Source organism: Schistocerca serialis, chromosome 1 (assembly GCF_023864345.2).
Source record: "Schistocerca serialis cubense isolate TAMUIC-IGC-003099 chromosome 1, iqSchSeri2.2, whole genome shotgun sequence".
Taxonomy (NCBI): Eukaryota; Metazoa; Arthropoda; class Insecta; order Orthoptera; family Acrididae; genus Schistocerca; species Schistocerca serialis.
Genome location: NC_064638.1, coordinates 1,019,198,454 through 1,019,212,429, shown reverse-complemented (window position 1 = coordinate 1,019,212,429; position 13,976 = coordinate 1,019,198,454). Strand labels below are relative to the sequence as shown.

Genomic DNA, 13,976 nt, shown 5'->3' with positions numbered 1-13,976 from the left:
TATCGTGAGTAGAGCAAACCAAAGACTGTGATTCACTGGCAGAACACATGGAAGGTGCAACAGGTCTACTAAAGAGACTGCTTACACCACGCTTGTTTGCCCTGTTCTGGAGTATTTCTGTGCAGTGTGGGATCCGCATCAGGTGGGACTGATGGATGACATCAAAAAAGTTCAGAGGAGGGCAGCTCATTTTGTTTTATCGCAAAGTAGGGGAAACGGTGCCACAGACATGATACGTGAATTGGACTGGCAATCATTAAAACAAAGGCGTTTTTCATTGCGACGGGATCTTCTCATGAAATTTCAATCACCAGTTTTCTCCTACGATTGCAAAAACATTTTGTTGGCATCCACCAGCATAGGGAGAAATGATGATCATGATAAAATAAGAGAAATCAGGGCTCAAACAGAGAAATTTAACTACTCATTTTTCCCACACACCATTCGAGAGTGGAATGGTTAAGAGACAGCTCGAAGGTGGTTCACTGAACCCTCTGCCAAGCAGTTTAATGTGAACAGCAGAGTAACCACATAGATGTAGATGTTGCATCAACTACTTTTGAGTTAATGCTAAATTTTCAATGCAATAGGGTCTGCAGCTGCGATGAACTTTTTGAAAGATTTCATGATGCTTTCAGCTGCCATTCTCTTTATTGCATGTACGATTGTACAATTTCAGCATTAGGCCATTTGCAAGTATTTTATGGATGATTTATCAGTAGTAAATTATGTCATGTATGTTGTTGCCCCTATGACTCCATGTTATGCTCATAAAATAAATCCAAGATGTTTTACTCTCTCTCTACATCTCAGATTCATTTTATGAGCACAACACGGAGTCATAGGGGCAACAACATGGATGACATAATTTATTATTGAAAAATCATCCATAAAATACTTGAAAATGACCTAAGGCCCAAATTGTACAATCATACAGGCAATAAAGAGAATGGCAGCTGAAGGCATCATGAAATGTTTCAAAAAAATCAATGCTAAATGGTATACAACAATTTGTTTGCCACACCTCATCGATGAAATCAAGAAAAAATAACCAAGACATCACATCGTGTTTCATCATGATGATGACAGAGGTCGTACAGCACATCAAACAAATAATTAACTGACGAATAAAACTGTTTAATTAATGCTTCACTGCCTGTATTCACTCAATTTATCATCCAACAACTTCTTTCTGCTCCCTTATGTTACACTAACATTGTGTGAATAGTGATTTTCATCACCAAGACACTGCCGAATTGAATCAAAATTATGTTTTTGAGGCACCAGATTCAGAGAAGAAAAAACGTTCCCAGAACTGACGTAAACACACATAAAATTTTATAAATTTAGAGGCAAATACTTTGAGAGACAATAATATTATTTTTGGATAAAAAAAATTGTTTTCTTCCACTGCTTTACTAAAAACCTTTAAGGTAACTGCTAGGTCATTACTATCTGCCTTTCTCTGTCAGTTGCTAAAATCAGCAGCTTATCCTTTTCTTCATATGCAGATCAGACAATGATTTCCCTGTATCCCCAATAATTTTTGCAAATCTTTAGTACCCTACCACCCACTCTTCACATCATCGTACAGGTGTGGTCATTCCCACGGATGGGGTTGGTCACAATGGTTTAGCCGATCACTGTACAGCTGACAATCTACAAGCATCATCTTAACCAACTCAAACATTATGCTTCATACTGTTCCAAATGGTAGATTCAAGTTGAGCTCTGCACCATACTACTGTATCACAACAAACCAGTTTCCCAAATATTTACTACCATTAACTTATCCATTTGTCATTTTTCTACATAATAATCGGTCATATATTCTATTTAGCATATACTTGCCTGAATTGTGTAGTAGAAACAGCTGAAAGGATGCGGACAGGTGGCATGGCGATTGTGACACTTAACCCATTTTACAACTGCTCGGTAGAAACGGCAGAATGCTGACACAATACTATATACAACTCCACTACGAGGCACAGGTTTTGTAGTTTTCCGCGACGTGGACACAGCTGGAGCTCTTTGCGGTGGCAAATCCTCACGGTTCTCCATATATCCACTTTCTTCAAAAGGCCCCACAATAAATCTATAAACAGGACATTAGTGTAATGCAGTCTTCATAAAATCTCAAAATGGTGTTGCTGAAATGAAAAGAAATGACAGTAGTTTCTCTTCTCTACCTGCAGTTTTAGAACATTTTCATTAAACGAAGCAAATAAACAGTATCACTTACATAACTCACTATTACACACAAATTAATAAATTGGGCATTTTGGAAAGAATTTTTGATTGGGCCTGCCTCTAGGCCCCACTGCTCTCAATTCCGAGAAGTTTTAAACTGAGAAGGAAGGAAGGAAGGAAGATTAGAGTTTAACATCCCGTCAACAACAAAGTCATTAGAAATGGAGCACAAGGTCGGATTAGGGAAGGATAGACAAAGGAACCATCCTGGCTTTGCCTTACGTGATTTAGGGTAATCACGGGAAACATAAATCTGGTTGGCCAGACAGGTATTTTAACACAATCCTTCCAACTACAAGTTTGGGAAACTGCAAACGTTAATCAATCTTCCACTAAGTAAAGGCCATCAAATAAAGATGAAACATGAAAACCAATGTCAGCATGTATACGCGATACATTAGTTTCATCATGTGCTAAAAAAATGGATAGATCCCAATTGTGAACCAGCCTCTGCCCGCTTGTCTGAATAATACACTTTCAGTTAAAATGTGGCTTACTGAAATTTGTACGCCACAAGCACCACACATTGGAAGGTCCTCTCACAGGAGCTGGAAGCCATTTGTCATCAGACTATGCCCCATCCATAATTGAATGAGATGGACTTCATCTCACCGTATGGCCAGAAGGAGATACACAATGGCCAAGTTGATTTCATCAGCTGCAGGTAATTGTAAACCACTTTCAGTCATTCTTCCTTCCATCAACATGTGACCCTGTCCTTCGATAGCAAAGAGACAGCATGTAGAGAGACAGCACATAGAACCACAGGGTTTCGAGTACATACTTCCTTCATTCCACTTATATATTTACCTGAATTCTCATACGCACTAGTACCCTGTAGAAAACCAACTCATTTGTCTATGCAGGTGGAGAAGGGAGTCCTGGATGTCCTGGGAATGTTTCTCTAGCAGGTACATGTGTAGTACAGATTTTAGGAGTACTTAGAAGGTTCACACTAATTTACCACCTCTTAGAGGGAGGAAGTTTTCATTCCCCTCCTCAAACCAAGAAATGATCAAACGTGCTCCAGCAGTCATTGAAGTGTTGCCTTAACTTAACGTGTTGGGGACACTCTGGAGCATATTTAATCTGGTCTAGGCACTAGACACAGTGTGGTTGCAGACATTACTGACAACCTTACCCTGCTGGAGGCACGTATGAACAGGCTTTTCTAGTGAGACAGCGCTATGGAAAAGGCAGATGTTACTGCTACAAGGCACAACATTCTCAGACAGCTCTGTCATGGAACCACTGCCTACACTCACAGGGGCCCTTCTCTTCTGAATGCCAAGATGGCACAGTTCTGGCTGACAAATTTCAGCAGATTAATTTCAGCATTCAAAATGATGCAGCTTGTAAATCAAGGAGAGTTTATTCAGACACATCGTCACAAAAGACTCCACGGGCACAGAAGAATATTGTCCCAACGGCAGTATTCTAACTCTTAACATTTTTATCATTGGCACAAATAGTATACCATTCAAAGCAAGGAGTACAACGGACAATTTCACAGTTCTTTTGCTCCCCTTGGATTTTTACCATTCTCATCAAATTTGTAATTGATCTGATCTGCAAATTATAGATACTATTTGAAGGAACTGGGAAGAGTCTCAGGCCCCAACATTGACATAATATTATGCAGAGATATGAATAACAAAATTAGTAATAATGTCACAAGCATTCTGAGCACTTTTTCCATGACAGAAACAGTCGTTCTTTGGCAGTGGGCATTCATTCTGGTGGACAGCTGGCTGGTGGTCATGACCACATAAAATGCTGTGTAGTGATTGCAACAGATATATTTTAAGATGGTGGTGCCCCGTTAGCTCGTACATATCTGATAAACGTCACAGTTTATTACCAAGAGCTACTGAAAAAATTTATTTATTGAACAAACAGTTTCATTCTATGGAGATCATCAGGTTCGTAAGAACATCTACATCACACTAGGTGATTTATGATCTGTGCATATGTAGGTGCTTTCTCAATATGTAATGCCTAAATATGCACAGATCAGGATTAAACGATTTTTTTATTTTTATTTTATTATGGGATGCCATTGATAATGTACACCTAATAAGCTGCAATAATTATTATTTTTTTCCCCTCCTGAAACAGAAGGTGGTCTGTTCATGGAAACTGGTTGTTCACTAAAGAAATTTCATCCATCTTCTCTTAGTGGTAAATATTGATGTTATCCAAAGATTGCAACAGAGATGGTATATGACATGGCTACTTTTACAGGTGGCCTTGCCTCTGATGGTATAGGATAAGCCTGTGACAGGACTGGAGCAGGATGTGCTGGGTGGGTGAAATGGGCAGGTCTTACACCTGGATTCGGTCTCCCATAGGAATAGGACTGCCACTCCAACCCCTTGAAACAAGGGTCGTATCACTGAGGAAGACCCAGATGCACAACCTGCACGATTTATCCACCCAGCAATCTTACTCCAGTTCCGTCAAACGCTTATCCTATCCCATCAGTGGTAGGGCCACATGTGAAAGCAGCCATGTCATATTCCCATCCTGCCACAATCACTGCACAGCATTTTATTAGGGGATGACCACTAAACAGCTGTCCACCAAAATGAACAGCCAACACCAAACTGGGCCAATAACAAAGTAACACAAAGTCACACAACACTCTACTGGGTACAGTACGCTCGAGTTCAGTGGTTGCTTCACAACTCATGCTATCTGGATCCTTCCTTCCAGCAACAGCTTTTCTGAACTATCTAAATGGGAGTTATCCTTGCAACACATCCTTTGCTCCTGTAAGCCTTTTGGCTGCAATCTTTGCTAAACCATTGTCACCAAACACTCTACCCAACAGTGTCACCTTCCTCTGTCCTGTCACACCCTACCAATCCATGCCTCTCGTGTGCCACATCGCACCGGCTCTGGTACCAGTGTGCCACATACTCAACCCCTGCACTTGTTAACCCTCCCTCCCAAATTCCTAGTCTACACATCTGCTGCTCCCCTATGAGCTACTACCTACCCATCCCCAACCCCCTCCCCTCCTGCTTCCTGCCTCTTTCTCCCTCCCTTCACCCAGCCAACCCAACACAACGATTGCCCCAGTCCATCTGCCAGTCTGCTAACTAGGCACTGCATGCCCAGCTGGCACAATGTAGGTGCACAGGCACGAGTGTGTTTTTTGTACTCTAGCTGGTCAAAGCATTTCTTCTGAAAGTTAGCAAAAGATTTATTCCCTCTTTTCTGTGTGTGCCTTTTGACAACTTAACGTTTCTGCTATTCGGTGACTGCCTCCTATATTGTTATATTAGTTAGACCATAAATTGCTTTGTTTGGTTTGCTCCCCTCCGTCAGGCTGATGAATGTAAACTTCTTCATCAAGATTACCATGTACAAACATGGTTCAAACATCCATACGTTCAATGTCAAGATCAAATTCAGTGGCTAAGTCTAACAATGTATGAAGTGAAAAATGATTGTCGTGCAAAAATGTTTCTGGAAATACACTTTTGCAACAAAATTAGCATTATAAACACTAAGAAAAATTCTGGTAGAACATAAATAATTTAGGAGTAAAGGAGTCCACTCACCAACTGGTAGAAGCACTGAGTTGTCGACAGGCACAAACAAAAGAGAATTGAAACTTTAAAGAAATCCTTGTGTTTTTGTATGTGCATTTATACTTTAGCTTGCCAAAGGATTTCTTACAAAAGCTAGAAAAATTTTCATTCTCTTTTGTGCAGTGCCTGTTGACGACTCAGTGTTTCTAATATTTAGTAAGTGGTCTTCTTTCTTCCTAAATTGTTTATGAAGTGGTCATTATAACATTCAACTTCACCATCTTCCATTTCTTTGCCTTTGAATGCCCATTTCATGTTGATTGTCTTCTGCCTGGCAGTAAACAGAATGCAAGTCTTGTTTCCAAGACTAATATTAATCATTTAAGGTGTCTTTTCATTTTCACAATCATCACAACTGTTTCTATACATGAACTTGGTACAGGAACTTCAGCAAAACAAGCAGAATTATCATTAAAATGTTTTGCTCTGAAATGCAAGGAATTGTCTTCTGATGTCAAATTCTATTTGTCTTTTAAGAATGCCTTCCTACATTGATTCACAAAATCTTTTCCATTATTTGTTCAAATTATTTTACTTTTTCAACCAATTTCAATTCCACTCACACTTTGTTTGTTGATTTTAGCTAGTAACCAGATGATTTTCTTTATATATTACTCATAAAAGTGAGATGGTATTCTCCTCCACACGAAGCCATGCTCATTGGTCTACAAACATTAGAAATTACTATATTAAGTAGACCTTCTGCAGTTCTACTAAAGGGTTTGAAAAAGATTATCGTCACAAGTTTCCTTCTATACAAGAAACACGTGGATTTGAATTAGTCCCATTCCTCTCATCAGCGATTTCTTTCTTTGATAAATGCACACTTCCATGATTATAATGCCCCAGCCTTTGACACCACAATTCAATAATAGTTCATTTTTTACAACATTTACATTTAGACAAATTTCATCTAATTCATACATGCCACCAACTTCTCAGTTTACAAGCTGCATCAATTCAAATAACACATGAAGCATACCACCATGAAAGACTCCAAGGACACAAACTTGAGTTGCAATCATAAGAATTCCAGAGATGATTATATCATTCTTACTGAACATATCACACTGTAGACCATTGAGCAACATGCAAGGTCCACATCTTGTTGTTGACTAACCAACAGCAAATTACATCCAAGGCCTGTGACATATGCAACATTGTCCATCATTATTGGCTAATGCTTATTGTTACCAGTATCTTCCAAGTTGAACACTGTCCTTTGCCGTCACATCGAGACTATAGTTATCTGCTACTGCAACTATTTTAACTGTGGTTGATTTAGATTTTTGACTAAATCTCTCATTCGTCAAATGTTGCATACACCGAGAACCTATATAACAGCCACTGCCAAGATATGAAAATGCAGAAAGAGCAATTAGCAAATTTTAATTTTCAGTTTTCATAGTATTTACAGAATTTGAAGATTCATTTAGATTTTTCTTAGTTCTACACTCATTCATCTTATGACCAACTTTTTGGCATTTATAGCATTCTATCAACTTGGAATTTCATGCATCACAATTGATCTTCAACTTTTGGTGTTTACTGGTTGGCTTACCAGCTGCCAACACAAAATCTGTAATTGCATTTGTCAAAGCACCCTGACTTTTTGCTGATTCTTGAATAAACTGCCAAGTTACTGTATCACTTTTAATACTGCCACCTGAATTCTCAAGTGCCAATATTGAGAGTATGAAAACTGGCTGGAAGCCCACTTAGCATGACTGCTTCTTCCAAGTCATCGTCCATTTTCTTACCAATGTTTTGAATCTGTTGAACTGGTGACATAATGTTTGACAAATATAATTCTAAATTTTTGTCAGAAGACAATCATGCATTTATAAAGTGTCAAAGTAGCCTGATATAACAATAAGAAGTCCTATCTTTGAACACTGGTTGTATAATTTTTTGCTGTACTTCTTTAGCAATTGTTGCTCTATAAAGTTTTCGATGTACATATGATTTTAGCTTCAAACGTGTTTTGGATGATGCTTTCCACTGTGCAGGATGGGCGGATGGGAGGCAGTGGGCGTTGTAATGGATCTGGGAGATGTGTTATTTTCTACCGGATTTGTCGATACCAAATTGTAAATGTTTTCTTATATTTTTGTCAGAATTTTTTTATTGTAATTTGCCTTATCTTATGTTAATTTACTTATATTTTTGAGAGTGACAGCATATTGATTACTATTAGTAAATGTGACGAAGAATATCAAAGAGACTGATTACAAGTGGAAGCTTGTGTATTGTGTAAAATGTCTTTGACACTGGAGTCGTCTTCGACTGTAGTCAGTCGGCAGTTAACTCTTGGTGTGTGTTGACGGTAGAACAATGTGCAGGTCACCATCATAAATAATTTGCTAGTGAACATAAAAAAAAAAAAAAATGAATTATGTTACTATTTTTTTTATATAAACTTGAAGAAGAAACCACATTCGAAGAAATGGTATTTGAAGCACCAAAAATGAGGCAAACGCATTGAACCAGGTCATTTCTGCAGCCGACAAAGAAGCATTGTGGAATCATACTTCCACTAGACAACTGAAGCCAAGACCAATATCGCCTTGTAAACATCTAACGGAAAAGGTACTGTCACGAAATATGCCAAATTTAAGTAAATAAAAATAGTGAGCATATTTCAACTGGGGACTGTAGCCGGGATATTGTGTTCACGTGATCTTCAACAGTGCTACGAAGAAGAAAACTGCTACAGTCACAGGTTCGAATCCTGCCTCGGGCATGGATGTGTGTGATGTGCTTAGGTTAGTTAGGTTTAAGTAGTTCTAAGTTCTAGGGGACTGATGACCGTAGATGTTAAGTCCCATAGTGCTCAGAGCCATTTGAACCATTTTTGAAGAAGAAAATTTTTGTGTGTTAATACTAGTTTTTTTTTTCAGAATGTGTGTTACAGTATTTGTGTTCATCGGGAAGTAAAAGTTTTGGAGAAGAAATGTTTCGGCAAAAAATGTAGTTCACGACAGAAGAAGTAATTTCAAGAATTTTGGTCAACAATCACACGGATGGAAAATGTGGATTTGCAACAGTAGAAGAGTGTTCCAGATAAGTCACAAAACCCTCGTATTTTGTTGAAACAATATTTTTATCTTGTTTTGTATTGTTGTGTATAATTTTTTTTTCTTCGCAATGACTTATGAGATTTTCGAGAGTATTGTGCCTAAAGTAGAAAATAGTAATTTAATAGACTTCAAAAATCAGGACAGGTCAAATGAAACAGAAAGAACCGATCAATTTGATTTAAAAAGTTTTCTTGTAAATTTCACGAAAGAAATTAAGCAATCAGTTGACGACAATAAGACTTACTGGGATGAAAAAATTGATAACATTTTGTTGCAAGTCCAAGCAGTCAATACCCAAGTGGGTGATCTTTCGAACAGAGTTGGCAGTGTTGAGGAAAAAATTGAATCTGTGGAAGCAAAAGTAAATGAAATTGATGCTAAATTGAGCGATGAAATTAATACTGTAAAAAATGAGTTACTGGCAGATAGGGGAAGAAATTTAATCGATTTTAAAGAGATAAAAGGGGAAATTAAAAATTTGGATGAGAACACAAAAGTTTTAGTAAAAAATGTAGAACAAGAAACTGACAATTGTTTGGTTACTCTAGAAAAAAAAGTAGAATGCAATGATTTAGAAAATAAAAAAATCTGTCAAAGAACTTAGCAAAAAACTTGAAAGTTTTGACATTGAATTTCAAAGCAAAAATCACAATGTCAACACATGCAATCTTGTATCTAATATTCCAGTGAAGCACTTTTCGGTAGATGGACCCTTACATCCCGTTGATTTTATACAGTATTGTAAGGATTGTTTTTTACCTCACTCACCAGATGATATGAAAATTAAATTCATGAAAAAATTCTTGGAAGGGGAAGCTTTGACTTGGGCAAACCAGATTGTAACTGTGGGGATGACCTTTTCAGAATTTGAATCAAAATTTCTGGAAAATTTTTGGGGTGATCTTAAACAAACTAGAATCAAAAGTGTATTTTTGAATGGGAGAAACTATAGAGAAACAGATGGGAGCATGAAACAATTTTGCAAAAGTGAACTTCAAAAACTTATTCATTTAACAAAACCTTTGGATGACTTGATCAAAATTGATACCTTAAAGAGAAGATTGCCACCAGCAATGCAGTTGGGTTTAGTTTATTGTCCTGACAGTAATGTTGAGCAGTTTCTCAATTATATTGAAAAGTTGGATAGGGTAACAACAAGAACACACAGTGGGTTTACTCAGAAAGGTAATTATCAAAATTGGGAAAATGATAACCTTCTAAAAAGGGAACAAAACAATTATCATGGTGTCAGTCAAAATTCAGGGGGATATAACAATTTACAAAAGAAGGACCATAATTTTCATCCAAAACAAGAACAACATTTTCACGGAAATAATCAACAAAATAGAGAACACTTTAGGGATCAAAATCACAGAAATTTTGCTAGAGATCAGTACAACAGAAACTACCAACAATCAGGTAATGTTTGGCATAGGAATGGGAACAGAAATGTTGATCAGAGACATTGGCAGAACCACAATCAGCAGTTCAAACAGGAACCAGTTGTAATTCAGGAAATAGAAAATGAGCAGACGCTCCCTTGAAGGACCGCAAGGTTGAGGCAGAAGGTGAGCATGTTGCAAGGACCAATGGATGTGACTATCATAAACCCAAACATGACAGTTCCAAACCTAAGCTATCACATGAGGTTATTAGTTGTTACTTATTGAAAAAATTTCAAGAGGAAAATAATGATGATATTGATAAAGATAAAATTTTCAGTACACAAGAACATACAGTAGATAAAAGTAATTGTGATTCATTTAATTTAACAGAGTTTTACACTTGGGCAGAAAAGAACAACACTTTGTCAGATGATGTAATTTGTAGTACTTCAGAGACGTGTGTGAATGAAAGAGAGAATGCATGCTGTGAGAATGAAAATATTGGTGAAAGGGATCTGGTAACTTTAGAAAGGGGAAATTATACTTTGGGGGATAATTTGAATGTGTATGACCTGTATACGTATAATGATAATGATGTTGATGATAAAGTGATGGTAATGGTATTGATGATAATGTTGAGGAAAGGTGTTTCTTTAGTTTAAATAGGGAGTTGGGTATACACATGGTTGAAAATGGATTAAATAGTGAGAATATTATAGAAATTCCCAGGGATGTTATCAGGATGAATAAGGCTCGCAAGCAGGGTGTATGTAAAAGTGTGAATTTTGATGTTGTTGGTAAAGAATCTGACTTCGCAAATAATGATGACACATGTATAACTTCTAGCCTAAGTGAAACTTTTACAGATACTAATGACACACACACATTTCTTAATAATCTATGGTTGAACAGTGAAACTATTTCTTTTGACAAGAACTTTAGAAAGATGCGTATTAATGTATGTGAAACTATATGTCCTGAGTGGTGGAAAAAGATGAGATATTTTATTTTTGAAAAGCTGAAGGATAAGTACTTCAATAGTATACAATGTGATTTGGATGAAAATTCTTGGCTATTTGAGATAATAGAGAGTACTAATAACAATTTTGTATCTTGTGCAAATTTTATAACTGTGACAAATAATACATGTAATGATATACCATATGATTCTGATAAGTATAGGTTTGGGGAAATTGAAAGTGATTTATTACATAAGGATACAGGTTCTGAGAAAAGTGATCAATTTTGCAGTCCTTATATAAAAGTTCAAATTGGGTCATGGATTGGTAAATGTTTAATTGATACAGGAAGTGAGGTCTCGGGAATATCTGAAAGGTTAAGCAAGAAATTGAAAGCGGCGAAAGATTACGTTGAAATGCCAGTTGTTGGGATAAAGATAAAAGGTGCTACTGGGAAGAGCAGTAAATTGGTAAAAAGACAGGCTTTAGTGACATTTTTAATTGAAGGCAAGTTGTTCACACATGGATGTTTTGTAATTCAGGAATTTAATGAGGATTTTCTTTTGAGTATGAATTGGATAGTAAAAGTAAATACAGCATTTGATTGGGTTGGAAGAAAACTTTTGATAGAAACTAGTGAAAGGGAATACATTCAGACAAATTTTGTGAACACACTTGGTGATCAGAGTAATGGAAATTTTGACAGTATTAATTTACTAAAAGAAAATAGATAGGAGAATATTGAAATTCATAGATTTGATACTGATGAAGTTGAATTTGGGAATTTAGTAAATTTGAAAATTTCAGAAACACAAAATTTATCTGGGGAGCAAAAACAACAGTTAGAAAATCTGCTGTGGGAATACAGTGATGTTTTTAGTGACATACCTGGTAGAGTAAAGGGTTACCAGTGTGAGCTTCAGGTAAAACCTCATGAACCATTTTTCATAAAACCATACAGTATTGCAGTATCAAAAAGACCTGCTGTTGAGAAAGGGCTGAAAAAGATGGAAGGATATAATATAATAGAAAGGAGTATCAGTGCATATAATAATCCTCTAGTAGTAGTTTCGAAAAAAGATGGTGCAGTAAGATTGGTTTTGGACTCTAGACACTTAAACAAAATTTTGTTCAGACAGGCAGACCAACCCGAAAATATTGATGAGTTACTTTATAAATTTACAGATATAAAATATATGTCAAGTTTGGATCTAACTTCGGGTTTTCATCAGGTACCACTTTCGGTTAATTCTAGAAAATATACTGCTTTCTTGTACAATGGTAAGAGTTACCAATATTTTGTTGTGCCATTTGGGTTAAATTCTTCTGTTTCCAAATTTATAAGAGCTTTGGATCATGTACTGGGGCAAGAACTTGCGTCTAAACTGATAATTTATGTAGACGACATTTTGGTTACAGGGCAAAATTGGGAGGAACATTTTTCGATTTTGAAGTCAGTTTGTGAAAAACTTAAAAAAGGGGGGGATGACATTGAAATTAGAGAAATGTAAGTTTGCAGTTTCTGAATTAAAATTTTTGGATCATGTTGTCACAGACAAGGGAATTTTGGCAGATCCAGAAAAAATTAAAGCAATTTCAGAAATTCCTATTCCTAAGACTAAAAAACAATTAAAGTCGTTCTTTGGGTTATGCGGTTATTACCGAAAACATATAAGTGATCAGAGTCTGAATGCACCATGTTTAAGTCAGTTACTTAAGAAAAACACTGTCTGGGTTAGGGATAAAAGTTGTCAGGAAGCGTTTGATAATATTAAGCAAGAGTTGGGGAAGCAACACTTATTACACAGACCTGATTTTAATTTACCATTTTATTTGAACACTGATAGCAGTAATTATGGGCTTGGAGCAGAGCTATTTCAAGAAAGAGTAGAGAATGGAGTTAAGATACATTGTACCATAGCATTTGCAAGCAGAATGTTGCTCAAGCATGAGAAAAATTATACAGTCACAGAGAAGGAACTTTTGGCAATTCATTGGGCTTTTACAAAATTTAGAATTTACCTTGTTGGACATAAAACCATAGTATTTTCGGATCACAAAGCTTTGAGTTACTTACAAGAGTGCAAGTTATACCACAGTAGATTGACCAGATGGGCAATATTTCTGCAACAGTTTGACTTTGAAATCAAGCACATAAAAGGTTCTGAGAATGTAGTAGCTGATTCACTTTCAAGGTTACCAATTGGGGGAGAAAAGGAGATTTTTGAAAAAGAGGAGGAAAAGCAATTCAAAATTAGATATCTGAAAGGGGTTGAAAATGAGAAAACAATTAAAAAAAAAATCAAAATTTAGATCAAAGTTCGAAATTAATCAAAGAATGTTTGGGCAAGAAGGGGTATGAGAAACTTGACAAATTTTACAAATTACATAAGGGGATTTTATTTCGGAGAACAGATGTAGATTCTGATAATTGGAAACTGTGTTGGCCAGAGGCAGATGCTGAAAAGCTGATCATTTACATACATGAAAGTTTTGGTCATTGTGGGATACAGAAGTGCATTCAAAAGATACAAGAAAACGTTTATTTTTACAATATTGGAAAGAAGGTAAGAAAAGAATTGGCAACCTGTGACAAATGTCAGAGAGTTAAAGTGAGCAATCAAAGACGTGGTGGAGAGATGCAAAACATTATTCCGGAAAAACCTTTAGATCTCATCGCTGTGGACTTATATGGAATGTTAC

General features: G+C 36.6%; 1 protein-coding gene across 2 annotated transcripts in view; it reads right to left on the bottom strand.

Moving 5' to 3' along the window:
- The window catches only part of LOC126413497 (transmembrane protein 135-like), a 137,887-nt gene that overhangs the window by 42,366 nt on the left and 81,545 nt on the right, over positions 1 to 13,976 (bottom strand). For both annotated transcript variants that reach the window (XM_050083269.1, XM_050083270.1), the window contains exon 5: positions 1,852 to 2,095. In XM_050083269.1, coding sequence (XP_049939226.1) covers positions 1,852 to 2,095 — 244 coding nt within the window. The remainder of the gene's footprint in view (positions 1 to 1,851; positions 2,096 to 13,976) is intronic.